At 39.7% G+C, this 16,248-nt stretch overlaps 2 protein-coding genes across 9 annotated transcripts in view; one reads left to right on the top strand and one right to left on the bottom strand.

Moving 5' to 3' along the window:
- The first annotated feature begins 7 nt into the window (after window positions 1–7).
- IKZF5 (IKAROS family zinc finger 5) overlaps window positions 8–16,248 on the top strand; it is a 23,507-nt gene continuing 7,266 nt past the window's right edge. Inside the window, exons 1-9 of one of the 8 annotated variants that reach the window (XM_075155243.1) lie at window positions 29–134; window positions 1,856–1,921; window positions 2,514–2,695; window positions 2,809–2,896; window positions 3,194–3,357; window positions 3,648–3,830; window positions 8,626–9,504; window positions 13,974–14,026; window positions 14,612–14,857. In XM_075155243.1, the coding sequence (XP_075011344.1) occupies window positions 3,225–3,357; window positions 3,648–3,830; window positions 8,626–9,504; window positions 13,974–14,026; window positions 14,612–14,764 (1,401 nt within the window). In that variant the 5' untranslated portion in view covers window positions 29–134; window positions 1,856–1,921; window positions 2,514–2,695; window positions 2,809–2,896; window positions 3,194–3,224 and the 3' untranslated portion in view covers window positions 14,765–14,857. Of the gene's footprint in view, window positions 135–258; window positions 284–624; window positions 644–1,855; window positions 1,922–2,486; window positions 2,696–2,802; window positions 2,897–3,193; window positions 3,358–3,647; window positions 3,831–8,625; window positions 13,934–13,973; window positions 14,027–14,611; window positions 14,858–16,248 lie in introns of those variants that run through there. The other 7 variants (XM_075155244.1, XM_075155245.1, XM_075155240.1 and 4 more) reach the window with 7 other exon arrangements.
- PSTK (phosphoseryl-tRNA kinase) overlaps window positions 15,033–16,248 on the bottom strand; it is a 2,884-nt gene continuing 1,668 nt past the window's right edge. Inside the window, 3 exon segments of the mRNA XM_075155247.1 lie at window positions 15,033–15,229; window positions 15,444–15,537; window positions 16,003–16,078. Coding sequence (XP_075011348.1) covers window positions 15,033–15,229; window positions 15,444–15,537; window positions 16,003–16,078 — 367 coding nt within the window.

Below are 16,248 nucleotides of genomic sequence, written 5' to 3'. Positions count from 1 at the left end.
GCGCGGCGACCGGTGGACCACGCCCCCGGTGAGGTCTCGCGAGGCTGCGGTGGGTCGGGCCGGGCCGCGGGAGGCACAACAAACATGGCGGCGGCGGCGGAGGCGGGCGGTGGCCGCGGCGCGGGGCGACGGCGGTGAGTGGCGCCCTCTCCTCGCGCCCTCCCCCTCTCCGTGAAGGGGGCACGGCGGCAGCGCGGCCTGCACCCCCCCCCGGGGACGGCAGCGGCGGCGGTGACACGCCTGCCCGGCGGCCGCGGGGTTCCCGTTGGGGCCTCCCTTTGACGTGAGGGGGGCCGGGCGGCGGGGACGCCTCGCCGGGGGAGGCTGCTGTGGGCTCCCCGCGCGGAGCGGGTGGGCAGCGGCGGGGGAGGGGCAGCGGGGCGGGGGGAGCCGCGCTGCCCTGCCGGGAGCGGGGGGCCGGATCAGCCGGCGCAGCCCCTTGGCTTACCCCTTGTTTTGAAGCCGGGGGGGGGACACGCACAGAGGCATACGCGGAGGTCTCCCGTGGCCGTGTCGCTTCCCGCCCACGCGTGAAGGCGGCGTGGGTCGGAGAAAGGTGGAGGAAACGCGGGGGTGTTCGTACACCGTCTGGTGTGGAAAGAGGGTGGCAGAGCAACCGGCAGTTTTCCGTGGCTGATGACAGGTCGTGGGGCTCGGCCCGGCAGCCGCCGGCGCTGCGACTCCTCTTCCCCTCCCCACGCGCGGAACTCCTTGAGAGGGAGCAAGGAGGGGCTTGGGTAGAGTTGGGGATCCTTCCTCCTTCGTTATGTCAATTTTAAGTCATTTGCATGGAAAAGATGAGACTGGGGCTGAGAGACCTCCCCCCCCTTTTTTTTTTTCTTAATTCCTTAGAAGAAAACGAGATGCATACCTATGCTCGTAGTCATATTATTTTATTCTCTTGTAATTACCACAGTATGAGTTCTTACTGTGTGTGTTTTAAACTACTGGGTTTACTGTGTCAGAATTATTTTCTTTAGCAGAATCCTTTAGGCAAAATATTTATAACACCTTTCATCCTAGCACATCCTATAGCACTTAGACAATAAACTGAGTACACATCAGCACTGTAATGCTGTTAAGTCCAGCACTTGCGCCTGTGTAGGAAATGAATAGCCAGTATTCTACCTGTCAGTGCATAAAGCTGGAGAAAATGTAGTTGTCTATGCAGAAAATGTTTTGTATAAGTAGAACTTGAGGGACATCTGGTGAGATCAGCCCATTCCAGTGCATGAAACACGAGCTGGTCTGCTCAGGTTTCTAGTAATTAGAATTGCATTTACTAGTTTACAGTAGCGACATAGCAAGCATCTGATCTGTGTCATTCTTCCCTGAAAAGGAAAACTGATGGTTGTATATCTATAAAAAATATCACATAAAATCACAAAAGGTTCTTTCGTGTGTACAAATGTAGAGGTTTGAGGTGGTGCTTAAATTGTGGCAACTTATCTACGTTGACATAAAAAAAAAAAGATGAATGTTTTCAAATTAAATTGATGAGGTAGAGAAAGGAAGTTTTATGCAGTTCATCCCCAAAATAATGTCTTTTCCCCAATCAGATTTTTAAAATTTTGTGTAATTTTCTTTAAAAACTAAGTGTCATTATAAAAGTAATCGATCAAATAAGTTTTTGTGCCTCACACAAAGGGATACATAGATTCTTCTGTGAAAATGTGGACCTTTAGCATTGTTTCATGTTGAACCATTCAACATTTAGAATGATTTAATTTTAAATTGTTATTTCTTATTATTATAATTTGGTGAAATTTGGCCTGGTCAGGACTCTACATTACATTGTCGTGTTTTTCTCTGCCGTATCTTTAATTCGTGTCTTGATGTCTTTGTTTTATTGCAGGAGACACCAACAAATGGAACACAAATTAACTTAAGCCTACACGAGGCTGGTGACACCTGAAAGAGGGTAGGGAAGACTGATACGTAAAGAGTTGTTCAAAACTAACTTAATGGTGATAATAGTGATAGTAGTTGAGGACACTTAGGTATGATGTGAAAGAACATACTCATCTGGATTTCAGAAATGAACTAATGCTTGTAAATAACTTTGAAAATACAGGAGAATGTGTTTAAATGTGTTCTGGAACTCAGGACTTGAGTTTTTGTAGGTCACCTAATGCATTGTTTAGTAGCTATTAGAAAACAAAAAGATATTCTTATTGAAAATGTAGCATTATAAACTATTTCTGATTATAATCTGCAGGAATAATAATGTGACTGATTCATTGCCATCTTCCCAGCTGAATCCTAAGTTCTATCTTCACAAATTCATTGCAAGTTGAGACCCTTGAGGTTTGTCATTCACAGTCCCGGAAAAGAGCATGACCGATGATTTGTAGTGAATATTTTTATTATTTCAATGCAAAATAATGAAATGGATTAAGACTTTTATGCAGGATAGGAAACTAAAATTTTGGGAGAACTGTGAAATACTGCTTTCTATAAGGCTTCTTTCTGTCTTTGCTAATCAGCGACATTCAGTTTTCCCCACATTACAGTTGCCATAACTGACTTACCCAACTCTGGGATTTTTTAGAGCCACGTGTTCACCAGAGGAACTACTCAAATGATCAGTGAGATAGAAGTGGCTTTCAGTGAGATACACAAAGGAGTGGATGCAGTCTTTGAAATGTTTTTGCTGGAAGTGTAATTGTTTTATTAAAACTTACAGCAGTACAGTGTTAGAACCTGTCTTTCAAAACATTTTTTTTTTTTTCAAGTTTCTTTCTTACAACTTATGAGGGTTGGGAGGAATAATGGACCTCCATTTTCTTTTTTTCTTTCCAGGGAAAGGGAGAAGCTGTGCTCTGTGCTTTCTATCTGATTTGTTGGGAGTACATTTTGGAGCATGTTTGCTACTTAGCAGGGAACTGAAATTCAGGTACAATCCATTTAAAAAAAAAAAAAAGGGCAAGTTGATTTTTATTATTATGTCATTTTATCCAATTTGATATTGTCCTTGTGTTACTGTTGCTGAAAACAGTTTCCCCAGTAATATGTATTTGGTGATCTTTGAGTTAAAAATTCTAAAAATAATATGGTTTTCAATTTGTGCATTGAGTCATGCTGTATGATAAAACTTATCCTTCGCTTAAAAAAAACCCCAAACCCAAACTTGTTTTTATGAATGCATTCAAATTCAATGACACTTTTGTTTTGAAAATATTTTTCCTTCTAGACACAAAAGGTTGTAAACGTAAAGAGTGAATATGGGTGAAAAGAAGCCAGAACCTTTGGACTTTGTAAAAGATTTTCAGGAATATCTTACACAGCAGACTCACCATGTAAATATGATTTCTGGATCAGTTAGTGGAGACAAGGAAGCAGAGACTCTTCAGGGAGGTAAGCTAATTTCAGTGCTGTCAAAGTCTATTTTTTTGAGAATGACTGCACTGTTTACATTCCAGATCATTATGCAAACTACTATGATTGTATGGAAGCATTTCTGATAGTCATCTTCACATCACAAAAGATGTGTACATACCTTTGTTTTAATCGGGTTTTGTTCTTATAGTTCTGTATGTTTAAAGACCAAGGGCATACAAAAGCAAAAGATATTTGGCATATTCTCACAGCGTGATAGATAGTATCCCACTGATTCTTGATTGAAATCTCTGTTGCATTATTCACAGCTGGGACAGAAGGTGATCAGAATGGTTTGGATCATCCTTCTGTTGAAGTTTCACTGGATGAAAACTCAGGAATGTTAGTGGATGGGTTTGAAAGGACATTTGATGGAAAGTTAAAGTGTCGATACTGCAACTATGCCAGCAAAGGAACAGCACGGCTCATAGAGCATATCAGAATTCATACAGGTATGAAATATTCTGCAGTGCTTTGGTGTGAGGCATTGTATTATTAACTCAATGTTATCGTTTGCATGTGAGGAGTTAGCATCTTCAAGCAGTGTGATAGTTCTTAGACTTACTCAACAATTGGAACTGTTTTTTGTTTTTTTTAATAGACTTTTTTTTAAAGGTGTGCCATTTAGCTATTTAAATTATGCAAATTCCTACTTACATTTATTATTGCAGACTACTGCATTTGAAGTAACTATATATGGGAGTAAAGTTTAGCATGAAGGCATCAGTGTAAATTGAAGGGCCCCAAATGTAACTCTTAGTTTTTCCTTGCTAATCAGAAAAGTGATGCCACACATGGAGATTTGTAGGGGCTTTTCTGCCTCTGTTATTTAGCTGTGAAAATATTCCTGTTTTGTACAACATTTTGGATGCGGAAGTACAAAACATAGTAATAAGAATAAAGTTTTCTTATTGGTAGAATATTCAAACGTGAGGGCATATCATCAAATAAGTGATTAATAACAGTAATGAAAAGAAAAAATACTTACTGTGGCTTGCTTAAGAGCATTTGCCGCTGTTGGGTTTATAAAACTGAAAAGCAAAACTCGCAATAAAGGTTAGAATATCCTAAACGTTCATAAAGTCAGCTCCGACTTCTTGGCAAATGAGAGAAACCAAACAAAAGGTCCTTGTCAAGTCTGACTTTGGTGCCTGCCGAGTATGTTACACTGATACAGAAGACTTTAAGGCTGTTTAAGAGTAATAAGAAAAAAAAAGTATTCTGCAAAAAAAGGAAGTTTTTACAGGTTTCCAGTTTGGTATGGACTGTCCCAAAACTTTTAAGTGTATCATTTTGGTGGTCTTGGGTAGGTGGCATTCTGGGACTCACTTTGAGGGAAACACATTGTTGTAACTTGGGTGTAATTGTAGCTCTCTTTAGGTACAGTTATTGTTAGTCAGATTCTCACCTTGCTGTGAACCATGGCTTCTACACAGTAACTCCCAGGATGTATTTTGGGGAAGTCAGTGCTCCTTGCACTGGCCCTGCGGTGTTGGCTTGTTTCGACAAGGCGTAATGGGATAGAAAATGGCAATCAACTAGAAATCAAAGAGTTCTGAGGTTCATACTCTGAAGATCTTGTAAATTCTTCTCTTGTGCTACCGTGAGCTACCTCTGTGTGTAGCTGTTGCTGTTTTCAGATTCCCAGTGGAAATTCTGTGTAGTTCCAATAGTGGATAAAATACTGTGGCCTGCATTTGACACTGCGTTAATGCCATGGCTTGCTGCAGATCTGCAAAGCAGCAATGTGTTTTGGAGCATTTTTTTTGTCTAGTTTTTCATAAAGCAGTTACAGCTTTACCTACCATTTGCCTTATATGGTATGTGGACAACGAGAGATGTTTTTCTTTTAACAGCTTTACTCTTATTTCTGACCTTGTGAAATGAGGGTCATGTAGTGGGAGAAACTGTACTGCAGACTTACGCCATTCACCGTAGCACTTTAGGATGACTTTTAAATGGTATTTAAAGATATAGAAGTAACATCAACTTTAAGATTTCCTGTCTTTTCAGTAGCATATAGCTATTGCCATCTAAAAACTTGCATCCCCAAGCCCACAGTTACTACTGGCTAGTTGTCAGCATGGACAGATGAACTGCTAGAGCTGTGATGGGAAACATAAATTGCTACTAGAAGATGTTGGTATTATGTGTTTGCTGATTCTTGAGATGTTTTTGATGGCTTTGATGTGCATGGGCTTCCTCAAACAGAATGAGTGAAATAATGTCTTGTAACTTAATATCAAACATCATAAATTCGAGACATACTAGAGAGCAAAAAATCAAATCTTCCTTCTTTAAGTATCAAAATGTGGGTATTGGTATAGTGTCAGCATTCCTTCTCTTGCTCTAGGAAGTTGCCGACCTTTTGTGTACTCTCAGATCTTAGGTTAACAGTTCCTTTGTGTTTTCAGAATGCTTTTTTATCCTGCTGCTACTTTAGGGAGTAGAGGTCACTAAGTAGCTAGGGGTAGTAGAACAATACCAACAACAGATTATAAGCATTTCAGCATGGTTGTAGCATAATATATACAAAAGCAAGAAAGATTCCAACCAAAAATTGGGATGCTGAGAAATGTCCTCAAAAATCTCTGACCCAGTGGTCATTATTCAGAAGCAAACATTCCATGAGCTACACAAATTTGGTTTTTAGGGCAAAGCATAATACTTCGGGTTTGTGCCTTGACTTACATTTTGAGTTGTTTCTTATGGTTGTAGTATATGATATTGGTAGCTAGCATTATATCAGAAGAACGGAGCTTTACACGTGGGATGACTATTGTCTCAGTGCTGCTGCAGGTATTCCCATTATCAGAGGGTATATGCATGATTCATTTGATCAAAGAATCTTTCACAAAGGTGCTAGGAAAAGGTAGCCACATCGAAGGCACACATCGCTCTGCTGCAAAATCATGCAGTCTGAATTACTTTTGTTTCAGAAAGCTAGCTAGCGGTGAGCGAGGGATACAGGGGATGTTAGCCTACTGTGTATCAAAGAGCTTCAGCAGTTTGGACACAGCTTCACACAGTGAACGCTTGATAGCCAGGTTACTGGTTCAGGCATGTCTGATGCCTAATGACAGTAACTCTACAATGATAACGGTTCATTTCCCTATACCAATCTGTTCGGTTTTATAATATAGACAAGAATCTCAGGCTGCCAGAGGCCTTTTTCTGTATAGTTTCCCCTTTGCCTTTTCACAATACATTTCATATCCTTAATTTTAATACAGCACTGCGTGGTGTCCTGATGGTGACATTTTGCCATTACCTTAAAGGCTCTTCAGAAAGCCCTGCTTTGTTTCTTTGTAAGAGACGGGGGACTCCAGAACAAGGAAGGGTTAGTTTGGTTTGGTTTGTTTTTCTTGTTTTTTTTTCACTTAAGGCCAAGGAGATCCGAGACCTGAGTGTAGTTTTGCTCAGAAGCGTGGTGGGGAAGTGTGGCAAAGGGCCAAGAGATGGATTGCATGGGCTATGAAGGCTCAGAGTGACTGAATCACCATTAAAATAAGGAATTGATAGCCGACTAGTAGCCTCGGAGCAGTGTAAGTAAACAGATAATGCATCCTGGATAACATGCAAGTGCAGCAAGGTATCTGCCAAAGTAATTATGACCCAGGCATGACCATGCAACCGTTATTAAGTACAACTTACTACAGAATTAACTTCATGCTGAGTCTGACAGCAGTATAATTAGTAGTTCGCCAGCTGTGTTGTATTAAGGGCATGCAACATGGGATGCAAATCTTCATCCCTGTGTAACCAGTTTAGAATGAAATAAGACTGTTGAGATTCGTCAAGTTCTTTGTGAATGCAGGGAGTTTGTCAGTCTTTTTACATTGTTTGTACCAAATCTCCAGATCTTTACACATGTGTGTGTGTATATATCTCTGAATATATATATGCGCTTATGGAGAAATCATGGTTTCAGTTGGTGCAACTAAGGTACTTAAAAGTAGCACAAAAATTGCTTTCTTTCCTCTTGAAGAGCCAGTGATGTAGGAAAAAAAAAAATCTGTTCAGTATCCCAGGTTGTGATTCCAAACTGTGGGATGCTCAACATGGGAAGGGCTTTCTGTGTCAGTCACATGCCACCTTACAGGGCCTGTACAGTGCTTGCAGTGTAATAGTGGCCTTCACTGCATTCAGATCTCTGGCTTTTACAGTTGTTCCAGATGGATTTTGAAAGCCACAAAACAGATGTGTTGCCTTGTATTTAAAATAATGGAAAATGCTTAAAAAAAAACCCATAAAGGCTGAAGAGAAGGAGCCCACTCACATTTTTTTGGAGTTTGTCTTGCTGTGTAGCAAGAGAATCAGTTACACAACACTCATTTAGAAATTGACTTGGCATTCTAGATAGGAAGATAAGATGATGTTTCATTTCAGCACCTGAGCATGCATCAGATCCTTTACGCATGTCTAGCATTGCAGACCTGGATCTAAAAACTCCTAAAAGATCAGTCTATGAAAGGAAAATCAAAAGTCCCAAAGTATTGTGTTACAGATGTGTTGGCCTGTAATTACGTTTGAAAGTTTTCTAAGTACTTTTAAAAGAAATGTTAATGTGAATATCTCTGAATATCATTTAATAGAAGAGCAAAGTTGTACCTATCAGAAAGGAGAATATCTGGTCCTATCATGCCTGAGAGAGCACATAGCTGTCCAGGGATTAGCTGGCTTTTGTTTTCTTTAATAACTCTTTAGCCACAGGATCCTCTTTCAAAATTCAGTTCTTGGGTGGATGCGTGTGTACATGGGTTATTTAGATAACAGTTCTAGGATGTTTCAAAGTAGGAATGTTTGGAAGATATTGAAAGGATACCCTCCCTCAATATTTAAACACAGTTATCATTTAATCACAGTAAGAATGACTACATTTTGATTGTACAGACATTCCTGTAGCCAGCTGTTCATATGCTTTATAGGTGAGGCAGAGTTTGGATCCAGTTCAGAGCACCACACAAACATCATTGCATTCAGTCCTTGGCATCATTGCTGCAATTCCTAATCAGGTTATCTGTTATGCTAATTCTGGTCACATTTTTTTCTTACGCTTACTATCACTTGGGTGAGGCAGAGAGGTCTAAATTTACTTCACTCTTCCACCAAATACCCAGCTAAACTCAAGGCTAGCAGTGACTCTGAAGCTGAATTGTTTGAGTAGCAGCTCCCAGTTTCTGTTCCATGAAAAGCCTTCTTCAAGCACTCTGAGATGCTATAGTATAATCTATTTTAATTTTCCAGGTGAGAAGCCGCACAGATGCCATTTGTGTCCCTTTGCATCAGCTTACGAACGTCATCTGGAAGCTCACATGCGATCGCATACTGGTGAAAAACCATACAAATGTGAATTGTGTTCCTTTCGCTGCAGTGACAGAAGCAACTTATCTCACCATCGCAGACGCAAACATAAAATGGTGCCTATCAAGGGTACAAGGTCTTCCCTAAGCAGCAAGAAAATGTGGGGAGTTTTGCAGAAGAAGACCAGCAATTTGGGGTACAGCAGAAGAGCATTAATTAATTTGAGTCCACCTTCCATGGTGGTTCAGAAACCAGACTACCTTAATGATTTCACTCATGAAATCCCAAATATCCAGACTGAAGCGTATGAGAGCATGACAAAAACAACCCAGAGCAGTGGGTTGCCAAGAGACCCACAAGACCTCATGGTAGATAATCCTTTAAACCAGCTCTCTACGTTAGCCGGACAGTTATCTAGCTTGCCACCTGAAAACCAAAATCCAGCCTCTCCTGACGTTGTTTCCTGTCAAGATGAAAAGCCTTTCATGATACAGCAGCCTGCTGCACCTGCAGTAGTTTCAGCTGTGTCAGCAAATATTCCTCAAAGTTCATCTCCAACCAGCCCAGATCCTCGGCCTACACACAATCAAAGGAACTATAGTCCCGTGGCAGGTCCCAGCAGTGATCGCAGTGCCCACACCAGTACTCCCAGCATAAGTAACAGTCAACCAAGTACTCCAGCTCCAACCCTTCCTGTTCAGGACCCTCAGCTCCTGCATCACTGCCAACACTGTGACATGTACTTTGCAGACAATATCCTTTATACTATTCACATGGGATGTCATGGATTTGAAAATCCTTTTCAGTGCAACATATGTGGGTGTAAGTGTAAAAATAAGTATGACTTTGCTTGCCATTTTGCAAGAGGCCAACATAGTCAACATTGATTGAGAACATGCTTTCATTTAGTTTTTTAACATATTGCAGTATATTTTTCATACTTGCTGAAGGAAAGCTTGTACATTCCCATAAGGAGTCTTCACATTAATCAATTCGACAAAGGAGGCAAATTTATTTCTGTGTTGTCGTAAAACTTGCCAGGGAAATTTTGTGTAAGATGTGGTTGATATTTTATATGTAGCCTTTTAAAAAAGCCAAGAGTGTGCTATAAGAATTGGAATGCATTTCCATGTTTGGGTTGCTAAATTTAAGTTGCTTGCACTTAATCCCAATAAACATTCTACAAATGTAGAAGCAGAGCGTGTGTCCTGAAACATAGGATGCAATTATCGTACTATTTACTAGGCAAGACAAAATATATTAACCATAAAATACGAAAGGTTAATGCAATGACACATATTGCATTTTGGAGACACTTTGGAGACATACTTATCCTTAAAAACCTAGCTACTCCAACCTGGAAAAACAAACAGAAGCAACTTTCACATACAAATTCAATTTGATGTAAAACTTGCTTTAATCTGATGAAGGTTAATAATAACTTTTTGCTTAGTATAGTGTAAACTCTTCACGCTCAGGCTCAAACACTAATTTAACTATTATTTTTAAAACTCGTCACAAAACTAGAAGATAACAGGTTATTGTGAATGAAACTGGTAGAAAAAATGAAAGAGTTAAAAGCTTGTCATTCACTAGTTATACAAAGGAAAAATTAAACGTGACACCTTATTTTAAACTATACTTACCAAAATTTTACATGTCATTCTTTTTAAAAGGAGGTAATTTTTAAACAGTCATAATAAAGAGCTTGTACAACTAATATATATTCCGTGAGATTTTTAACTGCCTTAAACTAATTTGTACAGATATTTAAAATTTGCACAATTAGACTTCTATCTTGAGGATAGAAGTTCTAATAGAAACAAACAAGAGGTTTACAAATTAAAAATAAATTGTTCAGTTTTATCACGGGCCAAGCTACAACTGGTAGGTTGCCTGCATGTTTGAAAGTTGTATAATCTACTTTATTGAAAACTTCAGCTAACTTGGAAGTCAGTTTGTCTTGTTTCTTCCCCCAAATCTGTTGTCCTTTTGGTGTGCTAGAAGTAAGGGGAAGGGCTTCTGGGTTTTCTGAACTGTTCCTGTGGTAGGCAAGGGAATACTGGCTGACAACGTTTGAAGTCATTGTGATTAATACCGTAGGTGGCAAGTGGTGACTGAAGATGTACGTGAAGTCCATTGCACATGTGGGTTTTTTAATACTGTACATCTTACTTTAGAAGCACCTAGGCTAACAGACAGGCACTTTAATATAAACCTAAATAAAACATCCCAGCAAAATGAATAAAAGCTCTTAATATGCTACACAGGAATCTGTAATATTTCAAAAAAGTGAAGAACTGTTACTTTTCCCATATTTAGACATGCACTTTTACCTTAGTTTGTCTTACTTGAGACAAATTAAAGCTTCCCTTATATATTGCCCTTTTACTATCAGCAAAATACGGCAGCAAATATGTTCTGTTAAAAGCAGGAAGATTATATTAATGTTTGGCAAGTCAGAGGTTGGAATCTGAATAGCAAATGTTTGGCTTATTCAAATTTATATTGTTATGGGAGCTAAAGCTTTCTGAAGCCAATGGAAAAACTTACAATGACTTCAGTGTAAGATCAACACAGGAAAAACCACCCTTCTGAGAATTCTAGAAGTAATTTTGGCTTTAATGAGTTAGAATTTGGGAACCAAATATGTTTCTCTCTACCTAACTTACCTACTGTTGAATTTTCCATGCTTAAGTAACCAGTTGAAGGAACTGGATTCTTGGCTGCACGTAGTCGTGTAGTAATATGCCATTGAAGTATTTCCAATGTAGTGAAGACAAATGATAACAGATATCACTCCTAAAAATGTTTTTGGTTTCAGGCCTGGTTCAAAATCCATTTCAGTGGACTTGTAAAACAGAATGTAATTTCCATTTTTCATAATGACACTCTTTATAATTCCAAAATATCTCTTTGTTGCTTTATACTTTTAAGATTTGTTTTATAAGCAGAACTGCAACTCCATATGCATAAACGTACAGAGTCCTTTATTGTAAGGACTAAAAGTTGCCTGAACTGGAATCCAGTTGGAAGTTACTGCTCCTGGACAGGTTTTGTAACATGACGCTTCCAGTCAAACAGTAATGTAGAAACAATAGCTCTCTTTTGATCACGTATTGACACGTTCCAAAATCTAAATTTGGCTAAAATATAATGTTAGAACTACAAACGTTACTGTTAAAGACCATTACAATTAGTAATTTATAGAAGTCATTTTCCTTGCCTTTTGATAGGTGATACAAAATTTTATTCCGAGGTTCTAGCAACTCCAAGGAAACTTCTGAAATAGTGGTGCTCCAAGGAGCACCTTCCAATACTGAATGATGCAGATCACAGCAGCCAAGTTCTCCTTGGTTTGTAGCTCCAGCCTTTCTCCCTCTTGGTATCAGTAGGGAGGTTAACTCCAACGTGCACAGATGTTTGAGATTTCATCCTTCCATTCCATTTACGTGGTTTCTGATCCATTAGGACTTTCATCGGCAGTGCCTGTAAACATCATAGACTTTTCTTTTTGTGTAGGCTCATGATTTGGCGATTTAGAAGAATGACTTCTGAACCATGATGCCCCTGGACGAAATTTTAGGTAGGAGAATAGTTAGATCACTCATAGAGGTAGCTGGTAGCAAGAGGAAGCCTGCATGGTCTTACTGAAAAGGGGCCCTCATTTAGGCGGGGATCCTCTGTTGCGGGGGAACGTATGTTCTTAATAATAGAACTCAGTATGAAAAAAAAATTCTAACCCCAAACCTTGCAAATTGTTGTTTAGAAGTATTTTAATACTGCTGACTTAATACCATTGTTTCTGCTTCAGAGTACCCAAGGAAAATAAAATTAGCTTGAACATCTAGAAACTGTTGAACAGTGATAAAACTGTTTTTCCTTCTTTCCTTGTGCAAGCTCCTGTTTGCAGGGGGGATCCTTGGGCAGCAGCAGGCTTTGGTGTTCATCCCGTGATTCTGCAACCAGATCTGTGGGGTGGGTCCCTGCTGGCGCCCTGCTCCTTCACAGAGGGTCCCCCTTTGGACCAGGATTCTTAATTTTTCAACGTAATACTGTGTGTTCAGTTGTGCCAAACAGTACCCTGACTGTATCTATTTCCTTCTGTCTACTGAGTAGGTTTGGAAGGTGTATTTTCATATTAGTTTTTCATAATTTTGTATGTACTCTTTACTATAATTTAAAAACCAGAATTAGTACTGGAAAATTGTTTTAGAGTATGATCCTGATGATTCCCATGCACAAGCAGGCCTTACTGAGAGTCGATGAGGGATACTTGTGAGGAATTGTGGGATCGAGTCCTCGGTTAGGACTTTTCATACTGAGTTCTCCATGTGCTACGCTGCACTAACTTGGTTTTTTTAAAAAACCAAATCCTTATATTATAAGGTGGTGACTAGCATTTTAACTTGTATTAACAGGGAAGTTTGGGAATGAGCTGAAGTTTTTCCATAGCTTGACTCTGTTAAGTTCTGTAGTTGCAAAACATTAACTTTGTGGGTTTTTGTTTTTATTGTAATAGATTATTTTATAGATTTGTTGACATTTTTAACATGCACTATTTATAGTACTCTTAATACAAACTTACTATTTTGAGACTGAATATTCCAATGAACATGCAAATATTAGACTGAAGATCTTGGTAGATTATCTTGGTTAATACTTAAACCAACTGTGAAGCAGCTAATAGGGAAAAGTAGTTGTTTTTTCACAGATAGAATGTTTAGATGAAGACGATTTTGACATAAAATGTTGATTGGCATTTTAATATAAAACTCAGTGCTGGAAGACACGTTCCAACAGTGTTTCCAAGCAAAGTGATCTGTTGCTATTTGTTTTGTTCCAGAACGTTTTGGGGGGTTTGTTTGTTTTTTGTTTTTTTGACGAAGGGAATGTAATTTAGAAGTCTTCACTGGCAAGTTTTCTATTAATTTTAAGCTTCTTTGAAAATCTACGGCAAATGGATGTTCTGCTGCAGGAAATCTATCTCCTGCTGAAGCATTTTTCATTGAGGAATCTTTGTGTATGTGCTTCTAAGTACCTGCTTTGTTAATAATATGTATTTCAGTGTAAAGAGCATATTTTGTATGCAAAAATGAAACCTGCTAGAGTTGTAAAATAAATTCTATTGTGTAGTGAATGTTTTCAGATGACAAGGTTAAATCTGAAATAACTCGACTATATCTAGTGTAGTTCATGTTGTGAAGCTTTGCTTTTGTAAGATATGAATAAAATAACACTTTCTAATTAAGTCTCATGTTAGTTCTTCTTAATTGCATATGCTTCAACAGCTGGAACCGGTGAACTGCTCATGACCAGCTATGGTCTAGATGTGGTAAGGCAGGTAAGCTTACCTTTTGGGTAAGCAAGGGACAGTGCATTTATGTTTCAGTCTGCTTAATTTGAAAATGCTTAATTTTAGTGCTGAACCAGGACACACTTTTACTCCTTTCCACTGTTAATCTTGCACATTTGGTCATCTTCCAAATCCTTTGTTTCCTCGTACTCCTATTCCCTTATCAAGAGTGCTTCTATGTCTGAAATCAGAGTTTTTATCATGGTGAGGTGGTTGTCACTGCATATGGAACTTCTGTGTATGTTGTTATTAGCAACTTTGAAGGCAGCACCAAATGTTAAGTTCCTTTGGACATTGGAGTTAATCCTACATGTGTGCGTACGTGCATGCAACTCTCAAGAGCCTTAATTTAACTGCATCTCAAATTTCTTGTTCTCTGCAAAGTTTCTGTCAGGGAAACAAGCAGAGAAGCCAAGAGCTTGATCTAAAAAAGGGACTTGGGAAACTGAAGCGGGACTTTGATTAAGCTTAGGTGCTGACACCCTGCCTTTGGATGCTGTAGTTCATTGTCAACCCACTTCACGCTTGAAGTGCTGAACTCCATCTCGCTTCTTGTTTTTTATACCTTCCCAGGCACGCATGTTCTGGAAGTGCTCAGCTACCCGCTCGACAGAGCAGAGCAGGTCACCAGCCAAGGTGCTCTTCAAACCTCAGCTGGAGGAGGCTCTGGGAAAGCTGGTCCAGCTTAAAGTTAGTCCTGCTGTCGCACGAAGCGGGACTAGATGAACTCCAGGTGTTCCTCCCAGGGTAACTTTTCCTATGATTCTGTGAAATTTAAAATCTAAGGATGGTTTGTGGTTGGCTTGATCTTCAAAGTCAAATACAGTGCAGTAGGCAGTATTTCTGTCCCATAATATGGAGAGAGGAGCTAGAGATGGCACAAGCCTCCAGAGAAGGAAGCTGTATCTCTCCGATGTTTTCAGCAGTGCTGCTGAAACAGTACGGCAGTTTAAACACTTTGGACTCTTAAAAAACACCAACATTCTCTGTGTCATTATTTTAAAATATATTTATTAACTAGATTGGTTGCCTCCTCTTGGAATGAAGAAATTACACTTGTAGCGGGGTCATTTTGTATGCAAATTTGGTTTTTCAAATTATTTCCTTGCCGCAAGTCTTCCAAAAATTGTGCTTTGAGTTTGTTGAGTTCTTCTGCCAGGCCCTTCATCTCACTTGGAAGCACATTTTTATCTAAAAGAAAATGAAAGCTGAACTTTTAACTTCATGCTTAAAGACAAAATTTACAGACTTTGACTCACATTCTACAAATAACCTTGACCAGAGTTCTGGAGGGACTGCCTCAGTCACACCTGCAGGGCTGGGATTCCGTAACAATTTACCCCGAGGGAATCTCATCGGTTTAGTCCTACGTTGCCAGCTAGCGCCTAGAACATGCTACACCTACCTTTTGCGTCCTTCATTGCCTGAGAGATGATGCGCCTGCATGTCTGGTCGGCCTGATGGGCAGTGCTGGCTGCACAGATTGCTCGATCCGCTTCCTACCCAGGGTGACCAACAGAAAGGAAGAATACGTGCAAACACATTAAATTTGATTTAGACTCTCACTGACTTTTGAAGTCTTTGAAAACAAGTAACACGTCAGCAGCAACTCCGTGACTGGCGCAGTGCGCGCCTGCTCCTTTGAATTTGGAGGCAGGTACATGTGTGACATTAGGAAGTGAACATCATTTTCCCCAGTGTGATGCGAGAGCTCCAAAAGGCTTTTTCTTTTTACTACTGTAGAACAGTATTCTTAAAGGTGGTTCAGTGGTTTAACTTACTAAGGTGACAGAAGTACCCATTTCAAATAGGATTAACTTTCCTGTATATGCTTTTGCAATCAAACGCACTAGCTCTTTCTCAGTTTGTGTCATCACGCTGTTCTGAATCCAGTTCAGGAATTACTAACTCGCTCGTTCACCGTCAGCTGAAGGAGACGCGACTGTGAAGACAAGCAGCGCTACCTTTTGCTCAGCGTTTTCCTCGTTCTGCTTCACTGGATTTTCCAAAGCAGTGGCCAGCAAACTAATTATCTGCTCACTAAGAAAACAAACAAAAGAGTAACCCACATTAATCAAACAGTTTCACCGAAGATTTTTCTTTCATTTTGTAATGACATCTCATCACAGAAAAAAAACGAGTTTTCAGTTAAATTTATGAGGCAATCAATGAAATAATCTTTATACAGCAAGTTAGATGAAAAACAATTA

Source organism: Calonectris borealis, chromosome 7 (genome assembly GCF_964195595.1).
Source record: "Calonectris borealis chromosome 7, bCalBor7.hap1.2, whole genome shotgun sequence".
Classification (NCBI taxonomy): domain Eukaryota; kingdom Metazoa; phylum Chordata; class Aves; order Procellariiformes; family Procellariidae; genus Calonectris; species Calonectris borealis.
The sequence above is the reverse complement of the archived record's forward strand: the minus strand, read 5'-3'. Positions and strand labels throughout refer to the sequence as shown.